This window comes from Fragaria vesca, linkage group LG2, assembly GCF_000184155.1.
Source record: "Fragaria vesca subsp. vesca linkage group LG2, FraVesHawaii_1.0, whole genome shotgun sequence".
Classification (NCBI taxonomy): domain Eukaryota; kingdom Viridiplantae; phylum Streptophyta; class Magnoliopsida; order Rosales; family Rosaceae; genus Fragaria; species Fragaria vesca.
In genome coordinates, this window is record NC_020492.1 from 9326314 (window position 1) to 9347483 (window position 21170).

Here is a 21170-nt window from a genome sequence, read left to right on the forward strand (position 1 = left end):
GAGAGAGAGAGAGAGAGAGAGAGGACTAGATATTTTGATGGAGGAGAGAAGCCGCTTCTGGGAGGGAGAGGGTTAAGAAGTAAAGAGCTCTCGTTTTACTTGGCCGATTCGAATGGGGTTTCGGGAATCCGGTTCGGCTCTCTATTGGAATTGGTGTAATTTTTTATTTCTTTTTTCTTTTTCTTTGGTTAAAGATGGTTAAGGAAAAAAAGAAAATCATCAAATTATGTTTTATCGATATTACTCTTATTATGCTAATTAAAAATAAGGGTTACTATAGTAAGTAGAAAGTAGCAAAATAAAATAATAAAGATATAATTGAGGAGAGAATAGTGAGTAGTAGGTTGTATAACTAGATAAGTTTAATAAATAACTGTAATATTAGAGAATTGTAAGCCCGCGCAAATGCACCATAAAAGATTAGTTTTTCTCTATTGAAAGTCTTGGCAAATCGTTTAAGGCTTTCTTATTAGATCTTATTTTTTCTCGGCATAGTGTTTTTGTACCTGACCGTTTTATTTCAAATAATACTTTGGTGGCGATAGAGTTGGCCCATTATATGAACAAATTGCGAGGGGATAAAGAAGGGTTTTTGGCGCTAAAGGTTGGGTATTAGTAAGACATATGACTGGTTGGAATAAAACTTTCTACAACATATTATGCTCAAAATAAGTTTTGATCCTAGTTGGGCGGAACAAAACATGTTGTCACCTCTTTAGTAAAATATTATTTTATGGTCGCTCAATAGATCTAATTACCTCTAAAAGGGCTTTCAACAAACGGACCCTCTTTCCCCTTACTTATTTCTCCTACGTTCTGATGCAGTAGCTAAAGGGCAGTGGCAGGGTTTGCATATTTGTGATGTAGCTTCATTGGTCAGTCATTTCTTATTTGTAGATGATTGTATGTTGTATTCACTGACATCTCCACAAAACTGTGAATTTATTCGTGGTTTATTAAATCTGTACGAAAGAGCTTCCGGTCAACAAGTTAATTTGTGAAAAAGTAATGTGGTGTTCAGTGAATGTCCCTAACAGTAGTGTTCACCTGGTTAGTTACTGACCAACAAAATTATAGTCAACCACCGTTGCATTTACATCCAAGGGTGAGAAGTATTATTTTAAAGTTAAGTTGTTTTGTTTTCCACCCATGGATTTATATCCAACGGTGGTTGACCATGATTTCCTTAGTCAGTAGCTGACCATGTGAACAATACTGATGTCCCTAATATGATACGTTAGGAAATGGCAGATATCCTAGGTGTGCAGTTGGTGGAGAAACATGAGAAATATCTTGGTATTCCTATTTTGGTTGGAAAATCCAAGTCAGATAATTTATCTAAGAAGCGCACAGGTTAGAGATTGCGACTTCTCAGTGTAGCTGGCAAGGAGCTGTTGATTAAGGCTATTGCCCAGACTATGCCTTTGTATACTATGAATTGTTATCTATTGCCTCAGAATTTGATTCAGGAACTTCACCAACCTTGTGCCCAATTCTGTGGGGTAGTACGGAGTTGAAGAAGGTTATGCATTGGAGGGCTTGAGATGAGTTGTGTATACCAAAAGTTATGGGAGGTAGGGGTTTCAGTATATTTTTGCTTTTAATCTTGCTATGCCAGCGAAACAAGGATGGAGACATACTACAAAATCCTCATTTGTTAATAGGAAGATTACCCAAAGCCATCTATTTTCCTCATTGTAACTCTTAGGAGGCAGGGCTTGGGTCTTGTGCTTCTTATGCTTGGAGGAGTATTCTACAAGGCAGGGATAATCTGCAAGCTGGCATTTGTAAACATATTGGTAATAGGAGGTAATCTAATACTGGCATGACCATTGGTAATTAGGTATTACTTGCAGCCTTATTTTCCACCAGAGCCTCTTTTATTTCAAATTTGTTTCTCTCTCCAGGGTGTTGAAATATTCTTTTTTTTTTTAGGATTAAATTCAGTTTGCCCCCTTGTACTTTAGGTTAATAATCAGTTTGGTCCCATATATATTTTTTTAATAACGTTAGTCCTTGAAGTTCTATTTCACATCAGTTTAGTCCAATTTTTGAATTGTCCTTCTTACCATGACGTCATGCGCTGAGTTGTCCGCGACACAAGGGCCCAATTTTTGACTTAAAAGGGCAGAATAGTCATTTTATCATATTATGGTCTTCAAATAATTCAAAGGTGTATTAATCGTTCGAGATAGTCAACAATTGCAACTACACAGTCTGGCCTGGAGTTTTCTCCTTTGACGCACTAAACCAGCCGTCATTGTCGACCACCGGCTTCACGCTCAAGAGCGACGCGTCCTTCAACCTCTCCGTCCCCAACTAAGCCTATTCACAGACACCAAAAATCTCCGAAACAAAATACACAAAATTCACCATACCAAGCCGACCGCATTGTTAAACAATCCGCCGGCGGCGAGCGAATCATAACCTTTTTCAGGCAATTCAGACGGTGATGATTTCCGATATGAATTTCACAGCAAAAAAAATTACAGAGAAGAAAAAAGCAACGGAGGCTAAAAACGCTTCGGCAGAAAGCAAAAGCGGAAAAACAGATCTGTGTTGAACAAGACTTTGAAACCAAAAAAAAAAAGAAAAAGTTTTACGATAAAGATAAAGAGGAAGACGAGGAGGAAGAGATCAGAGGCGGAGACGTACTGTACCTGCTGAAACAATGATGACGAAGAGAGCAGGGCAGAACAGAGCGCCTTAGGGTTTGGTTTCGCACGCCGAAGAAGATGAAGGCCTCTCAGCTCAGGACTGGATCAACTCGATCAGACGGTCCATCGTGTAGCACTCCAGGTTCGTCACGGATTCTGAGGTCGTCGATTACGATAGCTACAAGAACTAGAAGAAGAAGAAGAAGAAGAAGAAGAAAGGCTTTTATGATAGCCACCCGCAGCCCCTTAGAACAATTGCCGTTCAAGTCGGCCGAGCATCTAGAAGAGCTGTAGTTGTTGCTGCCTGCTCCGCGAGGCTCCACCACCATCGGGAGGTTGAACCCGTCGATGAGGGTGACGTCATAAAAGTCCACACCGGTGGCGAAGTTGAGATCGAATTTAGCAAAAGTAGCAGGCGGCATGACGTTATTTCCTGTCGCACTCGACTTTTCCAGTGCCGCAGTCGGAGGTGAAACAAGAGAAGTTTCCGGTGGAGGATTCGTTGCAGAGTGTTCGGCCCCACACCCTACCCTGCCAATAGTTGGGGACGGAGAGGTTGAAGGACGCGCTGCTCTTGAGCGTGATGCCGGTGGTCAACAATGACGGCTGGTTTAGTGAGTCGAAGGAGAAAACTCCGGGCCAGACTGTGTAGTTTTGTTGACTATCTCGAACGATTAATACACCTTTAAATTATTTGAAGACCATAATATGATAAAATGACTATTCTACGTTTTTAAGTTAGAAATTAGGTTTTTGTGTTGCGGACAACTCAGCGCATGACGTCATGGTAAGGAGGGCAATTCAAAAATTGGACTAAACTGATGTGAAATAGAACTTTAAGGACCAGCGTTATTAAAAAAAAAGATATGGGACCAAACTAATTATTGACCTAAAGTACGAGGGGGCAAACTGAATTTAATCCTTTTTTTTATTTGAGCTTTTTTCAGCTAACATTGTAGAGCGTATTTTAACTCTTCAGGTTAGCAACCGTAATTATGATGACAAATGGATTTGGGGATAGGATCATAAGGGTCAGTTTACTGCTAAGTCGGCCTATCATGTTGCCCGACATCAGGTTCTGGAGGAAAACGAAGATGCGCCTAATCCTAGTACGCATCTATGGAAACAGATTTGGAAAGCTCATGTGTGGTGACCTAACTAAGCAGGCAAGCTAGTAGGTGCACCTGTCCCACACCCAGGGGAGACAAGTTGCTATGTTTATATGTGTAGAGCTAACACCTTACATTGAGACGCGTTTTGGGGTGAAATCTTAAGAACAAAACCGTGAGGACCGGTGGACCCAAAACGAACAATATCTCAATGGACTGGACTGGATTGGGCTGTTACAGATGGTATCAGAGTCTGTCCCCGACCGGAAGTGTGCCGACACGGACATCGGGCCCTAAAGGGGGGTGAATTGTGGTGACCTAACTAGGCAGGCAAGCTAGTAGGTGCACCCGTCCCACATTGCCCGGGGGAGACAAGTTTGTTATGCTTATATGTGCAGAGCTAGTACCTTACATTGAGACGCGTTTTGGGGTGAAATCTAAAAAAAAAACCGTGAGGGCCGGCAGACAATATCTCAATAGACTAGACTGGGTTGTTACATCATGTCCCGAGTATAGTTAAAATTTGTGCATGGAAGGCTGCTTCTAATATTCTTCCTACACGGAATCGACTTAGCCAACGTGGCATTGATATTGATACCACATGTCCATTTTGTGATGAGGAAGTTGAATCTCATTTGCCTGCTTTGAGAGATTGTGTTCATATTAGTTCTCTTCCACTTAGTGAATCTTCCAAGCCACATCTTGACTTCTACGGTTGCAGATTGGTTAGTGTCTAATACTCAACCTAGTATTTCCTTTGCTAATGATAATCATCTAGTCTGTATGGATGAATCGTAACTTTAAAGTATGGGATAATGAGGCTAACTAGCCTCTGAGTTTGTTCTCTTGAATTTAGGGTGGCCAACAGAGTTTCGAGCAGACATGTTAGTAATATTGTGCCTATTCAGGGTTCCATGATCAGATGGCAGAAACCTTTTTTTGGAATGGTAAAACTAAATGTTAATGTTGATTTTGATGATCCAAATAGTATGGTAGGGGTTGGAGAAGTTTTTCGGGATACCAATAATGCTTTTTTACGGGGTTTTCGTCTATTTTTTTTTTCTCATGCTACTTCGGCTAGCCATGCAGAGCTCTTGGTCTGGTAGTGGGTGTAAGAGTGTGTTTTGCCCTGTCAATTAATTTATTTGGTTGTGGAAACAGGTGCTTGGTACAAGCTGTGACAGGTCGGTCACTTGATTTTTCAGAGTTGGGTTTTCTGATTTAAGATCTCATACCACTTTTACAGATGACATCTTTTGCCACAATTTGTGATGTCAAACGTGAGGCCAATTATTTTTAATGATGTTGTTCATGTTATACCTTCGTCTGTGGAGGTGTTACATTCTCATAGAGGTGTTATACATCCGTCTGTGGAGGTCACCAAAAACAGTGATGGGTAGAGGGAAGACAGGGTCTCGATGGCAGCCCTCCCTAGGGTCACATCGTTGTGCTGTGGCGAAGGGATTGGCTGCGAAGCTGTGGTCTGGTTGTACACCGGCTCTAATGGAGGAGATTTGGGATGATGTTGGCCTTCGAGTGGGGTTTAGCCATCGAAAATTGAGGTCACTGGCGATGATGGTGCTGTTAGAGATGAAGGCAGTGATGGTGGCTGGATGGAGGTCTTCTTGGATCTGGGTTCTGTCTATTAGGAATTGAGTTTGGGCTTCCTAGTCTGGTTTCGATCTCAAGCTTTGCAAGTGGGCTTGGGATTGTGATCAAGAACCCGCTTGGTGATGGTGAGGGTGGTGAGTCCATTGAGTCTAGTCCATTAGTAGAGGAGTGATGTAGTTCACTCTACATTACATGGTTTTGGAGCTTTAGTTAACTTGGGTTGTGGAGGGGTACACCATGAGGGTCTTTAGGCCCTAAGCTTCTCTGTTGGTTGCTATGAAAGTGTGCAATGTTGTTGGCGATTGAGTGAGTTCTTATTTCAGTTGAGTCAGTTTTACTTCTGTTGAGTCAGTTTATTTTTGTTGAGTCGTTTGGATTTTTTGTTAGATAGATTAATTTTTTAGGTTGTAGTATCGAGTCTTTAAACAGTTGATGTAATTGAGAGTCATTCATAACCTTCAAGTTTGATCTTGTAAAATTATATTAATGAATGGGTTGTCCGCCTCAGAGGAGTAACATCTTTTTTACCTACTAAAAAAAAAAAGAAGAAAAAAAATTAAATACAATATTGAATAAAAAGAAAATTACATATAGTAAAAATTTAAGAAAGCAAAAGGTTTCATTAAAATTGGGGCTTTTCTTGAGCTTCCTTTGCAACATAATTGAGAAGCAGTCCTTGGCAAGAGTAGAGAGTCTTTCACTGACCAAAACCTATGCTTCCATGGCAGACTGCTATCTCCCATAACCCACCACACTCCGATTCATAGTCTCCACTCCCCCAATCTCATATGGCCCTTCTCTTCCTTCTTCTCAGACCCATCCTCCTACTCTCCCTCTTCTATTTCGCCCCAATTTCTCAATCCCAATCGGCCGCCGGCGAAGATTTCTCGGAGGAGTTACTTCTGAGGCCCTTGCCGGATCGGAAAGTGCTCGCCCACTTCCACTTCCAAAGCCGCGCCACTCATTCCACCTCCAATGGTCATCACCACCACCTCTTCCCCAAAGCCGTTTCTCAGCTGGTAAGTCATTGCCTGCCTCTAACGTTTTAGTTTTCGAATTGCGCATAGTGAATTTTGGATCTTGGTTTCTGGGTTTTGTTGTAGCTAAGGTGCCTGAGGTTGTGAGCTTGAAAAGTTTTGAGCTTTAGCATTTAGGGTTTTTAAGTTGCCCACTGAAAGACATTAACTTTAGGTCTGTGTAGTTTCTGTATTAACACCAAATGTGGCTGTATATGGTGTGTATGTGATACGAAACTAAGTTGAAGCAAGCGGAAACTATGAGGTTTGGTAATTTTTCGCGCTGTAGTAGTGTATGGACATGATTTTGTTGATGGCGTGATAGCTTATTAAACTTAATCCAAATGCGGTTCAGTCTTAACTGCTATTTAGGGCAAGATCTGCATTGAGATTTAGCACTGGAAATCAACTTTAGGGTTTATAATTCCACACTTGGAGACATCAACTTTAGGTTTAGGTCTGTAGTTTCTGAATTAACAGAATTTGGTTTTATATGGTTTGTATATGATGTGAATGACTGAATGTAGATTGAACCAAGATGAAACTTTCGTGATTTTTAGTTGTATAGTAGTATATCGAACCTGAATGTGTCGGTGGCGTGATAGTTTATTAAACTTAATCCAAATGCCATTCAGTCGAAACTACTACTTAGGCATTGTAACCAGCATTTAAAAAACTTGGTCATTATGATTTTGGCTGTCTCAAATGTGTTTCACATCTGAGGGAGTCATATTCTACTAGCAAAAGCTGTGTTCTGTTTTCCTAGAATTGTTCGTCTCTGTGTTCATGAAAATGTTTGTAGCATTTAAGCTACTAAATAACTTGAGTGATAGTGTTCATTGGACAGGTTCAGAAATTTCATGTTAAGGAAATGGAGTTATCTTTCACGCAAGGTCGCTGGAACTATGATCAGTGGGGTGGGTTCGATCCCATATCAAGCAACAATGCCAAACCTCCAGGAGTTGAGTTGTGGGCTGTATTTGATGTCCGTCATGAACAGGTGGATGATTCCTGGAAGAATTTGACCCATGCTCTTTCAGGTCTCTTTTGCGCTTCAATAAACTTTCTAGAATCTTCTACAACATATTCTGCTCCTGACTGGGGTTTTCGCCCGGATTCAGGCAGCCTGAGGTATGGTTCATTGCCCCGTGAGGCTGTTTGCACTGAGAACCTAACACCCTGGCTGAAGCTCCTTCCTTGTCGAGATAAAGCTGGGCTATCTACATTAATGGATAGACCATCTATCTACAAGGGGTTTTATCATTCACAGCGGTTGCACTTGACATCAAGTAAATTTGAACCAGAGGGTGGAGGCTCCGGAATTGTCCTGGAACAAACACTCACAGTGGTTTTACAGCCTTCTAGTCAGAGAACTGGGAGGAGCTATTCTCATGAGACAAATTTGCAACCCAGCTGGTCCTTGACTTCAATTTTCGGAAGGAAGGTCAGTGGTAGATGTGTTCTTGCCAAGTCTTCCATTGTATACCTTCAGCTTGATGGCAGTCTAGTTGCTGAACTGGATAGTTTGCAGAAAGAAAATAAGATATCTGGTGCTGATAAATATATATCTGAAGGTGTTGGGAGAAACGCTTGCTTTGAAGTATCTGTTAAGCCTGATAGGGTGTTAGAAGAACTGAAAGGCCTTGAAAAAAAGAACCCATCTGTTCTATATGAATTTTCTGTTGACAAGTACAATGAGTCTCGGCCGTTTGATTTAGGCCTAACTTGGAAGGTTCCTGTAGCTTGGTCCTGTCAGAAAGCACCATTACATGTTAGTAGGTTCTTGATGGGAAGTGGGAATGAAAGGGGCGCAATTGCAGTATCCTTGAGATCTACAGAATTGACTGATGAGCTCTTGCATACTGAAACGAGTGAAGGCAGGTGCAAATTGGAAGTAAAAGTTTTTCAGGTCGTGCCTTGGTATATCAAGGTTTATTTTCATACACTGCAAGTGTATGTTAATGAACAACCTCAAGCAGTTTCAGATGTTGTTGAAAAGATGCGTGTTTCTCCCTCTATAGACAAGGTGTCACCTGGGGTTATGGAGATGATTCTGAAATTCCCATGTGGAATGAAATCAGCCGCAATAACTTTAGACTTTGATAAGGTATGCTGTGGTACTTTTTTTTTTCCCATTGTCTTATAACCTTTTGGCATGAAAGGTATAATAATTCGTAAGCCTAAAACAGAGGTTACTGAAGCATAGGTGATGGGAACTATCATCTTATGTGCTTGGAATATAGGCCATTGAATGTGCTAAAGTTTAGCTGTTACTAGTTGGTTTTCTTATGACTACTTTATGATATTTTTGTAGGGGTTTTTGCATATTGATGAATATCCTCCAGATGCCAATCAGGGATTTGATATTCCATCAGCCATAATAAGCTTTCCCAACTTCCATACAAGTATGCAGTTTTTGAAAGATGATTCTACAGATAAGTCAGCCATCTTATCAAAATTTAAGGTATTATAACCACTATATACTCTTGGCTGCATATCTCTCCCATTTCTTTATGTTTATACCTATGGTCGGTTCTGTATTTGTGTAGGAAAACAGCGCTATTCTGGCGTACACAGAAGTATTACTGGTACCCTTGACAACTCCCGATTTTAGCATGCCATACAATGTTATCACAATCACATGTACTGTATGTGCTTTGTATTTTGGTTCCTTGCTAAATGTACTTCGAAGACGGGTTGGTGAGGAGGAAAGATTGGAGAAGAAAGGTGATGTTTTTTTTTGTATTTTTTATCTTAAACATTTAGAATTGACTGGAATTGTGTTGTAGTATAATATTGACTCATTGAGTAGTGACAGTCTCATGGTTTTAGAACACAGTATTGATGTTTAAGACAACAAAATAAGTGGCAGATGTTTGAAACATATAATATATACTTTTTACAGACCATCATCTAAGTTTAATTTCTATCCCTGTTCTAGATTCTTGGTGCAATTATTTTTGGTTTGTGGTTAGAGACATAGTTTCCTCTAAGCGATAGTCCTCTTGGATCTCACCAGAAAATGGACCCATACTCCCCCTTCTAAGACCGAAGTATGGTTGTTATTCTGTTATTAAGAAGCTGATGCAGTTTTTTTTACTTACTATGTACATCTTGTGTCATTTAATTGCAGAGAAGGAACCTGGTCTGCTTCGTCAGCTGCTATTTAAGCTGTATGCCAAGATCAGTGGGAGACCATTGGAGCCAGTTGAGTCAACATCCACTTCATCATCCTCCAGCCGTTCAAAACTATGGTTCATTATACTAGTGGCTGGAATTGCTGTCTTTTGGCAAGTTTATTATGGATGATCTGTCTACGTTATTGTACAATAGGTGCCAATTGGGTCCTTTACTGTACAATATCATCTTCTGATTTTAGACCCCTAATTACGCGAGGGGCAGAACTTGGGTGCAGTACCATGGGTACTATTCCTTAGGTTTCCCCAATGTTGACCTGAGACTAAACACTAAACATCACGCTAGTCAGACCCATCAGACCCTAAAAACACTCCCTCCCTCACTTATTTGGTAAGGCTGAGGAAAGTTGTGATCACTCACGACATCCCGGCTGCTGCAAAGATTGTGTAACTTAAAGTGAGACGGTTTTGGTATATGTATTTGTCAGCGGAAGATGTTCAAGGTAGGAGCGAAAGTGTGTTAAAACTTTAGTTATCCATGTCTATAGCTGTTCAATATCATAACTTTAGCTTGTCTTTTCTTTTCAGCAGTTTGTTTTCTTCAGTTGCATATTTTTAGGCCATTTTTGTTCCTCAATGTGAGGGCCTATTAACCCGGAGTCATTTTGTTAAGTTTTCTCTGCTCTTGTTTGTTACTCTTTTCCCGTGAATGAAGCATATGAAAATTGTCAATGCTGCAACTGAATGCAAAACAAGATCCATCTGCACTATTATTTTGTTTTGCAAAATTTACAACTTTAGAAGATCAAAAAGCAAGCTTCATCTCATCTTTTTGCAATGCGAAACTTCGACTGCTTCATCTTCTCTCATCCGCTTCACTCGTCCACTTGAGTAGCTGCACCTAAATTGGGATTTCGTGTTTGAGATACTGTTGCATACGTCTCTACTTCTTCCTTGGTTATCTGGAAAATAAAATTTTAAGCATCCGGCAATGGCAGAAAAACAGATTAAAAGTCAGATTCTCATTGTAACAGTTCATGTACCGGGATTAGTATCATTGATCTTTAGCTTCTTGATCAAGTTTACATCCTCCAGCAATTGCTTTCTCTTGGAGCAAATGCCATTGTAGTTGGGCACTCCACATCCTGGTGAAAGATGCATAAAACACACGAAACAAGTCAAATTCACTTCTCATAAAAATTGCAAATGGGTAATATGATCAGCTAAAAGCAATTCAAACTGTAAACATTTGAGACATGGCAGCAATTCTACAATGCATTAACATATGGCTACAGGCAGTGAAGATTGAAGACCAGACAACTTCATGCATTTGTAGACTAACTTCCATAACCGAAACTTCAGTAAATTGTGATACTACTGAAGAGTACTAAATACCTAAAAGAAACCCAAAACATTCTCAGCAAGAAATTAATAACAATAAAAAACCAAACGTTCTTTTTACCTGGGTCACTGGTCCTGGTCTTTTTACTACTGACCAGCTTACTATCTTGGTCTTCAGTCACATACCCAATAGTCTTTACACCATCATGCCCTCCTGAGAAATCAAGATTCAATCTTGGTTCCAAATTGGATCATACCTATGAATTAGCAACAAATTAACTTGGTACTTACTACGCTTGTTGCCGACTTTGCAGAGCTTGCCGTCAACGACAAGTGGGGAGGCGTCGTTTTCGCCGGTAAAGAGTCCCTTGGCGGAGAAGAAAGAGAGGAGGGACTTCCATGTGACGGAGCAGGCGACGAGGTCGGGTCCTCTGCTGATGAAGTGGCCGTTGAGCTTCACCGTCGAAGGGTCGAGCCCAAACGTCCGGGCTATGGAGCCCAAGTCCAGCCTCTGCTCCGGAGACACCAGAACTCGGGCTGTGCTCGGCACCGAGGGGCAGAAGAGGCTGATCGGTCTGGCTTTGTTTTCGGACATTGTGTTTGTGTTGGTTGTGATTGTGGAAGAAAGAAGCTGCTTCTGTTTTCTCAAGAGTTGGAGAGAGGGAGTATGTTTCCAACGGTTTCTCGAAGTGTCTGAAACTCTTTTAGGGACGGGTCGGGCCCGGGGCAAGTCCGAAATGAAAACGTGGGTCTCATTAGGTTACACTAATAATTTTTATTATTATCTTTTTTATTTATTAATTACCATTAACTCAAAAATCCAAATCCAATTCCAAGGTGGCTTAATTCTTTCCGTAACAACAATAACGCCGAAAGGTATAAGTAGGGAATCAGAAGAATCACAACAGGAAGAAGAAGTGAGAAAGGTTGCAGAACACTCGTGAAATGACATTCCAATCTTTACAATGCTTCTCTGGCAGGGCATCTCTGAGCCCCCTTCATTTAAGCCTCACCATCTCCCTTTGGCCTCCAATTACCCAAAAACCCAAGTACAAACAGGGATGGCTGTTCCTCGAGTAAACAAGAAATTGCTTCAAGAGCTTGAATCTATGGGATTTCCCACAGCTCGGGCAACTCGAGCACTTCATTATTCAGGTGGGCTTTTTCTCATTTTTGGGATATTAAGCCTGCATATTCATTTCTAGCTTTGATAGTCTTGAGTATCAGCTTCTGGAGGACTTGTGAAATAGGACTATTCTAAATTAGAATTTTGATGAGTTTATGGTACAGAGTTAAAAGGGTAGTTAGGTGCTTTGGTATCTTATGTGCATTTCAAAGTGGGTTTTGATTGCTGTTCATGTACTCTTATAATATCGTTCAACTTTGTAGTTAGGCAATTATGGTTCTTTTGTGTTGTTTTACCAGGTAATGCTAGCTTAGAGGCTGGTATAGACTGGATCATTGATCACGAGAATGACCCGGACATTGATCAGATGCCCTTGGTATGATTCATTTCTTGATTGGTTATGTTTGGTTCTTACATTGCTTACGGATTCCATTGTTATAGACAAATCTATCTGGTAGCTGGTGTGACCAGATTTTACATCAGGTTTAGATAACAAGAATAAATGTGTAACAGAAAAGGAAATTTAGTTTTAGAAATAATCAATTTCGGTAGGGCATTGAAAAAAATTTTGTATGCACATACCTGTCACAGGATTTACTTTGGTGTACCTGTTCATCTACTCACAGGTACCAGTAGACATTGATATTGAATCTCCAGAGCCATTCCATATCACGGAGGCGATGAAAATAAAAGCACAAGAGTTGAGGTTACTTTCTCATTGTCTGTGGGTTTGCAGTAAAACCAAATACACTGTCAGATTTATTAACTCTTCCACCAATATGTCATTTATATAAATGGTTCTATGTTTGAAGCCTTTTGGCTACAGGCATCTAAGTATATACATCCTGTTCCATTTTATTGTTATTCTGTTGCATCTTTCAGGGATCAAACACGCAAGAAGAGGAAAGAAGAAGAAAAGAAATTGGAACAACAAATGGAACGAGAAAGGGAGAAGGTACTGTGCATTTATCTGTATAACTTTATTCTATTTGTTGCTTTGTGAACTTTATTCTATCTGTATAACTTCAGTCTGGAAGAGTTAGGGCTGCTTGTTTTAATGTTTTGATTTGACTGAAGTGGCAGTAGAAATTGTGTTGACATGCTAGTGACATCCCTTTGTCTCTACTTTTCTTTTTAAGGTCTAACTTATTTGTTTAGTGTTTAAACTGTTTTTGTTTCAGGAGAGGATTCGATCTGGTAAGGAAGTCGTACAAGCAAAGCAAATCTTAGAAGACAACGAAAGAAAACGGTTTGTCAATTCAGTTATCGTTGAGAATTCCATCTGAACTATTTTGTTTTAGTCCGACAAGACTTGAAATATTTAACTTCTCAGTCCAATAAGTACGTACTCCATTGTCTCAGTAATATAGCGTCTCGGAATTCTGAGAAAGAGGAAGAGAAACGAGCAAGAGAGAGAATTCGCTGGAAACTAGAACAAGATAAGGTGCTTTGCAACATGCTTCCATTTTTTTGCTTTTAACCTTTTGTGTTTTCAGTATCGATCATTTCCTTAGTTCTGGACTTCTGGTGTACTTTCTCCCAAGCCTCTTGATCCTAATATATGATTCCTAGTACAAAAAGGATAAAATTTCGAGGATAGAATTTACTGCAACCCCAATAGTTACTCATACTGTGATATTGGGATATTCACTGTACTCATTAACTATGATCGTTATTCTACATCCAATGATCTTTTCTTTTTTTATTAATCCATCCAATGATCTTCATTTTTCCCAAAGTGTATTGAATTTACTAACTTGTATGCATACCATTACAGTTAGAAAGAAGAGTAAAGCTTGGATTACCACCAGGACACACTGCATCTGCGAAACTTTCTATACCTGTGAGGGGGCAAATCCAGGTTCAATATCTTTTGTCATGACTATAGATTCAAAGTCTCCTCTTTCTCATTATTAGAAATAAAAAAATAATTTCTTGGTCTTGTGCATATAAATATCCTTGATATTCTCTTCATACTACTTACTGGCAGAAATCATTGCCCGTCCGATCTGTTGCAAAGTCAGAACATATGAGAGAGTGTTTAAGGTCTCTAAGGCGCAACCACAAGGTGAATAAAGGTCTTTCCTCTCTGTTATTTGTTTGATATATGTTTCTGCTATTGTCAAAGGCTACTGGCTTGTTACAAGAATACAAAGAATTAATCTTTGCTTGCATATATGGCATGCAACTGAGATCAAATTAATATTTTCAAGTAGCATGGTTTGAGGGAATAGGTATGAGGAGATCTTTATCTCGTCTCACTACTATGCCTTTTTCTAGTCCAACAGGATTGTTAGAGTCTGAAAATTGGAAAAGAAATAACTGGACAACTAATCTAGAATACTGTGGGCCTGTAAAAAAGAAAAATAAAAATGTCTGAAAGTTTTACATACGGTTTGCGGATTTCATCTTTTGATTATGTTTGGGTGGATTTAGGATGATGATGCTAGAGTACGACGAGCTTTCCAAACTCTGATGACTTATGTTGGCAATGTCGCAAAGAATCCTGATCAAGAAAAATTCCGGAAGATTAGACTCAGTAATCCGTCATTCTTGGTAAGTACGATATTTTTTTGACTTTCTCTTCATTTTTGTCTGAGAGTGAGTCTGTAGTGTAGAGTATTGGTAACTTCAGTATGGTCATGCTGGAATGGCTGTCTGTGAGAAGATTTACAATGCTGAAAATATGGGGTGATTCTGGCAATTGCTTTTGGGTATATATATACATATATGACCAATATATGCAATATATTTTATTTTAATTGCATACTTATTGAACACAAAGTGTATATGAACACAACTAACAGCTGTTATTATATCTTACCTAGATTTGTTTTTTTTTTTTTTGTGAAAATATAATATTTCTGTTGTAATTTCTGAACAGGATAGAGTTGGAAGTTTGATTGGAGGAATAGAGTTTCTTGAGCTCTGTGGGTTTGAGAGAACTGAAGCGGGAGAGTTCTTGTATCTTCCTCGCGATAAGGTTGACATGGCAACATTGTATTCCGCTGCTTCTGAACTGAAGTCTGCATTGACTAACCCGTTCTTTGGCCTTCTGTAGTGGGAAGACAAGATTGTAATACCAGGTTCAGTGTAACTTATATCTTAAACTTAGAAGGGAAACTGGTTTTCATTATGCAGTATTGATGAACTATTAATAAATAGTTGAATAGAAAAGCTATTAAAGAAATTTGTTTGGAGAGTATACTTAGAAAATATTATTCCTTATGGTTTACAGCCTGCTCGTATCTAACTCTCATCCAACTAACATCTCGAGGTACTCGTTAATGCGACTCAAATGAAGAGTAAAAGTATCGGCAACTATCGCTTAGAAACATGAATCTAACTTCCTCCCACATGATCAAGATACATACAACAACAACAACAACTCCGCTTCGTGATGTCTCTAGCTTACAAAACAAGACTTGTGGTACGTACTAGAGTACTAATTGTCAATAGGAGTATTTTAGGTTTTATTAGAATTTGGTGCTTGTTTGCAATATACATGCTAGGGTAGTATATATGAATTGGATCGGAAAAAGAAAAATATGCATGCTAGCTTGCTGAGGCTTCTTTGGTGTACCCTTTTCCTTCTTCTAATTTTCCCTTCTTCAAATAATAAGCCTCTTTTCATGACAAACTAGCTACACCACTGGTACGGTACACTCTCTGGGAAATGTTTGGAACCTTTGCGTATCAGTACAATAGTCATAGTTCATATATTCTCTTCTCACCCTGTTATATGCTTCTAGATCGGTTGAGTTTAGTTGCCGATGAACCCTATGGTTCCACAAATATTTGGTAGCATAACAAAATTCCCCAACATCGGGCTTGGACCTGTCTACTATGCAGGCATTCATGTCGAACTTCTGGAAATAAGCTCTAAATGGTGCACGGTTATAGTCGATCTTTGTTTGGCCTCCATCAGTTGCCCAACTTGATCCATCCCATATGCTTACGGCTATTACCATCGGCCGCGTTAGATAGGCAACCTTGATCTTTTTGTTGTTCCTGAAAACCCTGATGGGGATATTGTCGATATAAAAGCTGCAGGAGCAAGAATGAGTTGTATGAATGTTCTGATATGCATGCAAAAATAGATATACATGACTGGAAGGTCGACATAGTTCTTACACAACTTGATGATGGTTCCAAAGAATCTTGTAGTCATGAAAATCTGCAGTTGGGTCAAACCAAAAATGTGTTCTTTGCTCTCTGTAGTTTTGACCGTTTGTAATCACATTTGTCTGCAAGGTGATTGGCTTGCCTTCTCTATTTCCCAAGAACTCGAAGTCTAGCTCATCCTGGTTGTGACTACCCTCTGATCTCAGCTGTAAATTAACATGTGTAACTTAATATATAGCATGAATTTCATTGAATTCCTCTGGGACGTACTCTAAGATTATCTCAAAGGGTGAAGAAAGAGGCATATTTGATATTTTGATTAATACTCAAAATAATACTCACATAAAAAGCTAGGACAACTCCAGCACAGTCCCTCACTGGTACCTTGATCCTCAGATTAAACCACCCAGAGCCGAACCATTGCTTGGATTCAAACCCAGCCCCTGCGCAATAATATTAATCAAGTTAGGTAATTTTTGGCAAAACCCTAATTCTAGCAATAACCATTGATCGTCCTTGACCTAGTTTGGTGGAAGTAGTACGTACGTACTAGTGGCAAGTTACGTATAGATTATCGATCCCCTAACTCTAACACTGGCATGATAATATTAACTTGTGAGCAATAGTAATAGAGATCGATTTAGCCCTTTACTTGTTTAATACACACACACAAACATGCATACATGTATTTCATTTTTGAACATGATTTGCTTGTTATAATTTAGTTATAATCTTCATAGCCTAGTTCATTGGTTGAACAAAGGTAGCTAGCTAACACGGTCGCGACCAGTTTGATTCCATGGTCGAATGGTTGATAAGTCACCTAGCTATATGTAATATTTGAACTAATCAAACAGAATATACAGTAACTTTAAGATGATCGAATTGAACCCTCCTGAATGGGAAGACTATCGTTAGCACTCAAACAAAAATTAGAAGAAGAATGAGGAAGATGATGATAACCCGTATATTGATCCAAGTAAATCTGCATCTGTCTCCCTCCATTCTCACGCAAGGCATGATCAAAACCCCATGTGACTTGATAATTTTCATCAAAGCCAACCTCACCATTTGCAAGCATCACACCACAAAATAGAAAGAACACAACGAAACCCTCCGCCGGAAAAGCCATAGCCAAATTGCAGGCTGGTTCTAGTGCCAAACAGAGTTGGTGGTACAAGTTATAGACTCAAAAATTGCAACTTATATATAGAGAATGGTTAGGAACGACTTGATAAGAAACTCAATTCAAAGAGCGTGACCATCATTTTCTCTACCATACACACATTCTTACCCGCACGCTATTGACTTCTCTACTCTCCCTTCCATCTCCATAACCAACCCACATCATTTTTACCGACTTTTCCTTTCCTTTTTTTCCTATAAGCAATCACTTGCAAAATAACTTTAGGTTTTGGATCACAAAGACAGCCATGCATTTGAAAAGAAAGTTAGCATATTGTACGTAGTTCAATTATTCTTCGCAAGAATTATTTTTCCTGCACTTTTGTGATATAGAGATGTACAACTAGAGGAAAAAGAAGCCTCAAATGATAGATATATATATACAGTGCACGAAAGAAACTCCAAAACAATAAATTAACCCAGCTAGCTTTTATTGGTGTACTCAGCTGTTGTGGCAGCCAATCTTGACGTCGCTCAGAAAGATGGATCAAATTCTGTTCTAGTTTGTTCAAATTTCAAGTTACAATTCTCCATGACTACATAGATGATAGATGTGAATGATGGGGGGTTGACATCCAAGACCCTGGCTTCATATACAGCTCAAAGAAAAACCCTGCCATAACGGAAAGTTGAAACCCAAAATTTGTTTTATTTTTGCATATATATCATGTAATTAAAGGTTGTAAACATGCAAATTAAGCATGCTAGACGTACGTCGTCAGGGAGATACGTGCCACAACTTAACTATCTTATTTGGCATTCCTTGAAGTTTCTTCCCCTATCATGACAATAGTCATAAAACATGTATTTCTGAGTCACTTTCTTATAGATTCTTTGTTGTTCTGGGGTCAGTTCATAGAACTCCTTTGTATTCCACCAGTAGAGTTGAGATTCAGAAGAGCAATTGGCTCCAAATGGACACCCATATATATCAAATTCTTGGTAGTGTGCTTGGAATGGTGCTTGAGACCATTCAATCTTTTTCCCACTTGATGCCCAAGATTCTCCATTCCATATGCTTCCCTCCACAGACATCTCTTGTGAAGGGTACCTTGCTCCCAACCTTGTATTGTTCTTGAACACTCTAATAGGGATGTTGTCCACAAAAAACCTGAAAACCCAATTAAATATCTAGCTAGTATGAGATTACCTAATACAATTCTTTCACAAATTGATATTGTGGTATAGCAACTAATTATAACATATATAACGAAGAAGATCGATATATGGAGACTGGAAAGAATTAAGAGGAAAAATAAGAACTAATGAAAACCCTCGTATTGAATCAGCTTACACTATTTGGCGATGGTTCCATAGGATTCCATACTTATGGAAATCCTTTGTGGGATCAAACCAAAGATGAAGTCTTTGCTCTCTATTCCCATTGTCATTTGCGAAAATATTTGTTTGTAAAGAGAATACAGGTCCTTCTGTGCCCAAGAACTCAAAGTCTAGCTCATCATGATTTCCAGGCTTATTATCTGGATGTGAACTTAGCTGCCATCGATCCAAACTTCATTTTTGAATTGATTCATAACTTAATGATGAACCAACTGAGAGAAAATATTGTACAATCAATTTAATTTCTTACATAAAATGTAGTGACAACTCCCGGAGAATGTCTTGCTGGCAACTTTATTCTCATTTCAAAGAATCCCGAACCGTAGCCACGCTTGGAATTAAACCCCGATCCTAGCATTCATGTCAATCGGGTTCTTTGATAAGAGAACAAATTAAATTTCATTAACATTATACAGAAAGCTAGCTAGGTTACAGTTCTGCATTAATTCATGGATATCGATTGAGAGCTCATAGAACTACTATTACCTGAAGCCAAGTCCAAAGAGAGCTGAACTTCTCTTCCTTGGTCTAGCTTCGAGATATGATCATTTCCGTATCGAACGACGTAGTTTTCATCAAATCTAACATCATCAAAGGCTTCACTCATTACAGAAAGGACTAGAAAAAAGATCATAGAAAGCAGCATCATCATGTATGATATATTCAGAAATGTTGCAGAAGCATAATCCCTCTAAGATTCTTAAGAAAAAAGCTTCTCCTAATATATACACATGCTCTAAAACGAACTACTGCAAGGCATAAACAATATCATATCACAGTAAAGATACAAAACAATAGTCTAGTAGAAAAGTGTCGATATTTGCAATGTGTATAGAATGAAATGTTGAACTAATCGTCTCATGATTGGAGATAGAAACTCTGTGCTCCGATGGTATTTATGCAAAGCTCGCATAGTCCATTGATCAATATCAAAGTAGATTAATCAGCGAGCAGGCAGAATCCTAATTTAAACAAGTAAAGGAGGCGGCTTCAACTAACAATATATCAACTTCTTTTTCACCGTTTACTATATATACCTATAATAACTAGATTACTTAAACCTGCAAAATCGATCACAAATCTTGAAGTTCATATATTTTTCATCTCCTCCTAGCCTGTTTTCGATACATGCACTTGGTACTGATAATTTCTAGCTCATGGTTCATGTTGTTCTTTTGGATTAATTGAACGTGCGTAAATGCCTGATCAAGCATCTTACAACAACATGTATATATATTACTAATTCCATTCACCTTCGGGCTTAGTTGAAACTGTGAATTGATTAAATTCAATGCAGATTGAATTAATGTTGCTTTTTTATTTCTCCTCCTAGCTAGGTAACTTAAACAGGTATACACTAATGGGTTTCCAAAGCCAATGTTAACATGCATGTAGTGTAAACTAGCTAATAGGTTGCCTAGCAATTAATCTAGTTGTCAACAATAGTGTCTAATTGTTTGTTTGAAGTATAAGAGAAATAGTTCTGGTCTAATTTCCTAGCTGCCTAATTTCCAGAAGTCACAACAACGAAGAGAAATGAGAGAAAAAGTCTGAACACTACTGGAAAATGCTTCTTAGCCGACGGAAATAATCCGTCGTTTAGGAACGACTAATCATCGCCTAGGAACTTAGCAACGGACAGCCCGTCGACTAAGTTTCGTCGCTAAGAGTGGCGAAGTAGGAATCTAGCCAACAGAAACTAACCACGTCGTCGACTAGGAGATATTCTGGCTGACGAACGATTTCTTCCCTTGCAGACCGGTCAGTTCGTCGGCAATAACTATTGTCAACGAACAGTTTTCGTCTGTAATATATTTAGCCGACGAATTTGTAATCTTACTTAGTCGACAAAGTTGTCGTCGGTAAGGTTTCTAGACAAAGAATTGCTTCGCTTACTTAATCGACAAAGTGTTCGTCTGTAGTGTCTTAGTCAACGAGATCTTTGAGTTTTTGTCGGCTGGGTAATCTTTGGTGACGAACTTTTATATTTTCTGTTGCCTAAGTTTTTATTATTATTTATTGATATGGTATTTATTATTTAGTTTTTAGTTTTAATTTATTTCCCTTTTTTATAAAAATTAACAAAAATAACTTTTTAATAAGAAACAAATAATACAAAATCATTATTAATATATAACATGATTCATATTGATAACTAGAGATTTGTTCATACAAACTAGATTAACGAAAACTAAAGTGCAAAATGAACTAAAAGCTTGTTCATACAAACTAGATTAACGAAAACTAGTCATCAATCCTAAAACAAAACGTCAGTGCATGTTGTCGAATCCGTTGTTGTCGCCTCCATCATCATTGTTGTGTGGGGGAAATTGTGAAGGAGAAGGAGGAGAAGGAGATTGATCGAATACCTAGGTGTTAGAATAGTTGTGCCATTTGTAGCTGCACCGTATCCGCTTGACGCTCAACACGCTCTTTAACCTTTTGGAGTTGCTGCTCATAACGCTTCGTCACCTCTCAGACTTGCTCATCAACTCTAGGAGAACGACTACGTGAGGTTGAAC

General features: G+C 38.9%; 5 protein-coding genes across 5 annotated transcripts; 2 read left to right on the top strand and 3 right to left on the bottom strand.

The window, feature by feature from the left end:
• The first annotated feature begins 6030 nt into the window (after positions 1 to 6030).
• LOC101315395 (GPI transamidase component PIG-T-like) lies at positions 6031 to 10090 on the top strand. Its single transcript, XM_004290148.1, has 5 exons — positions 6031 to 6396; positions 7241 to 8500; positions 8708 to 8857; positions 8943 to 9120; positions 9527 to 10090. The coding sequence occupies exons 1-5, from the start codon at positions 6166 to 6168 to the stop codon at positions 9700 to 9702; spliced, it is 1995 nt and encodes a 664-aa protein (XP_004290196.1). The 5' UTR covers positions 6031 to 6165; the 3' UTR covers positions 9703 to 10090.
• On the bottom strand, positions 9982 to 11482 carry LOC101290915. The gene is made up of 4 exons (XM_004290149.1): positions 11163 to 11482; positions 10993 to 11085; positions 10574 to 10675; positions 9982 to 10492 (listed from the first exon to the last, which is right to left on the bottom strand). The coding sequence occupies exons 1-4, from the start codon at positions 11464 to 11466 to the stop codon at positions 10350 to 10352; spliced, it is 642 nt and encodes a 213-aa protein (XP_004290197.1). The 5' UTR covers positions 11467 to 11482; the 3' UTR covers positions 9982 to 10349.
• Positions 11483 to 11914: 432 nt separating this feature from the next.
• LOC101291192 (UBX domain-containing protein 1-like) lies at positions 11915 to 15532 on the top strand. Its single transcript, XM_004290150.1, has 10 exons — positions 11915 to 12026; positions 12297 to 12373; positions 12624 to 12703; positions 12880 to 12952; positions 13179 to 13246; positions 13360 to 13441; positions 13775 to 13858; positions 13988 to 14065; positions 14434 to 14553; positions 14882 to 15532. The coding sequence occupies exons 1-10, from the start codon at positions 11933 to 11935 to the stop codon at positions 15056 to 15058; spliced, it is 933 nt and encodes a 310-aa protein (XP_004290198.1). The 5' UTR covers positions 11915 to 11932; the 3' UTR covers positions 15059 to 15532.
• A 109-nt stretch (positions 15533 to 15641) lies between these two features.
• On the bottom strand, positions 15642 to 17254 carry LOC101304741 (xyloglucan endotransglucosylase/hydrolase protein 2-like). The gene is made up of 4 exons (XM_004292316.1): positions 17086 to 17254; positions 16465 to 16565; positions 16132 to 16328; positions 15642 to 16044 (listed from the first exon to the last, which is right to left on the bottom strand). Exons 1-4 carry the CDS (start codon positions 17252 to 17254, stop codon positions 15642 to 15644), a joined length of 870 nt encoding a protein of 289 aa, XP_004292364.1.
• Positions 17255 to 18051: 797 nt separating this feature from the next.
• Positions 18052 to 19255, bottom strand: LOC101305041 (xyloglucan endotransglucosylase/hydrolase protein 2-like). The gene is made up of 4 exons (XM_004292317.1): positions 19135 to 19255; positions 18899 to 18999; positions 18602 to 18804; positions 18052 to 18418 (listed from the first exon to the last, which is right to left on the bottom strand). Exons 1-4 carry the CDS (start codon positions 19253 to 19255, stop codon positions 18052 to 18054), a joined length of 792 nt encoding a protein of 263 aa, XP_004292365.1.
• Positions 19256 to 21170: the final 1915 nt, after the last annotated feature.

Excerpts from the sequence above, each read along its gene's own strand:
- LOC101315395 (XM_004290148.1), top strand. The coding sequence starts at position 6,166 with ATGGCCCTTCTCTTCCTTCTTCTCAGACCCATCCTCCTACTCTCCCTC. Across the intron at positions 8,501-8,707 it reads TAACTTTAGACTTTGATAAG|GGGTTTTTGCATATTGATGA; the intron begins GTATGCTGTGGT and ends ATATTTTTGTAG. Across the intron at positions 9,121-9,526 it reads GGAAAGATTGGAGAAGAAAG|AGAAGGAACCTGGTCTGCTT; the intron begins GTGATGTTTTTT and ends ATTTAATTGCAG.
- LOC101290915 (XM_004290149.1), bottom strand. The coding sequence starts at position 11,466 with ATGTCCGAAAACAAAGCCAGACCGATCAGCCTCTTCTGCCCCTCGGTG. Across the intron at positions 11,086-11,162 it reads CAAAGTCGGCAACAAGCGTA|GAGGGCATGATGGTGTAAAG; the intron begins GTAAGTACCAAG and ends TTGATTTCTCAG. Across the intron at positions 10,493-10,573 it reads GATCAATGATACTAATCCCG|ATAACCAAGGAAGAAGTAGA; the intron begins GTACATGAACTG and ends TTTATTTTCCAG.
- LOC101291192 (XM_004290150.1), top strand. The coding sequence starts at position 11,933 with ATGGCTGTTCCTCGAGTAAACAAGAAATTGCTTCAAGAGCTTGAATCT. Across the intron at positions 14,066-14,433 it reads CTCTAAGGCGCAACCACAAG|GATGATGATGCTAGAGTACG; the intron begins GTGAATAAAGGT and ends GGGTGGATTTAG. Across the intron at positions 14,554-14,881 it reads TCAGTAATCCGTCATTCTTG|GATAGAGTTGGAAGTTTGAT; the intron begins GTAAGTACGATA and ends ATTTCTGAACAG.
- LOC101304741 (XM_004292316.1), bottom strand. The coding sequence starts at position 17,254 with ATGGCTTTTCCGGCGGAGGGTTTCGTTGTGTTCTTTCTATTTTGTGGT. Across the intron at positions 16,566-17,085 it reads TTACTTGGATCAATATACGG|GGGCTGGGTTTGAATCCAAG; the intron begins GTTATCATCATC and ends ATTATTGCGCAG. Across the intron at positions 16,045-16,131 it reads TGGAACCATCATCAAGTTGT|CTTTTATATCGACAATATCC; the intron begins GTAAGAACTATG and ends TTGCTCCTGCAG.
- LOC101305041 (XM_004292317.1), bottom strand. The coding sequence starts at position 19,255 with ATGAGTGAAGCCTTTGATGATGTTAGATTTGATGAAAACTACGTCGTT. Across the intron at positions 19,000-19,134 it reads CTCTTTGGACTTGGCTTCAG|GATCGGGGTTTAATTCCAAG; the intron begins GTAATAGTAGTT and ends CATGAATGCTAG. Across the intron at positions 18,419-18,601 it reads TGGAACCATCGCCAAATAGT|GTTTTTTGTGGACAACATCC; the intron begins GTAAGCTGATTC and ends TTGGGTTTTCAG.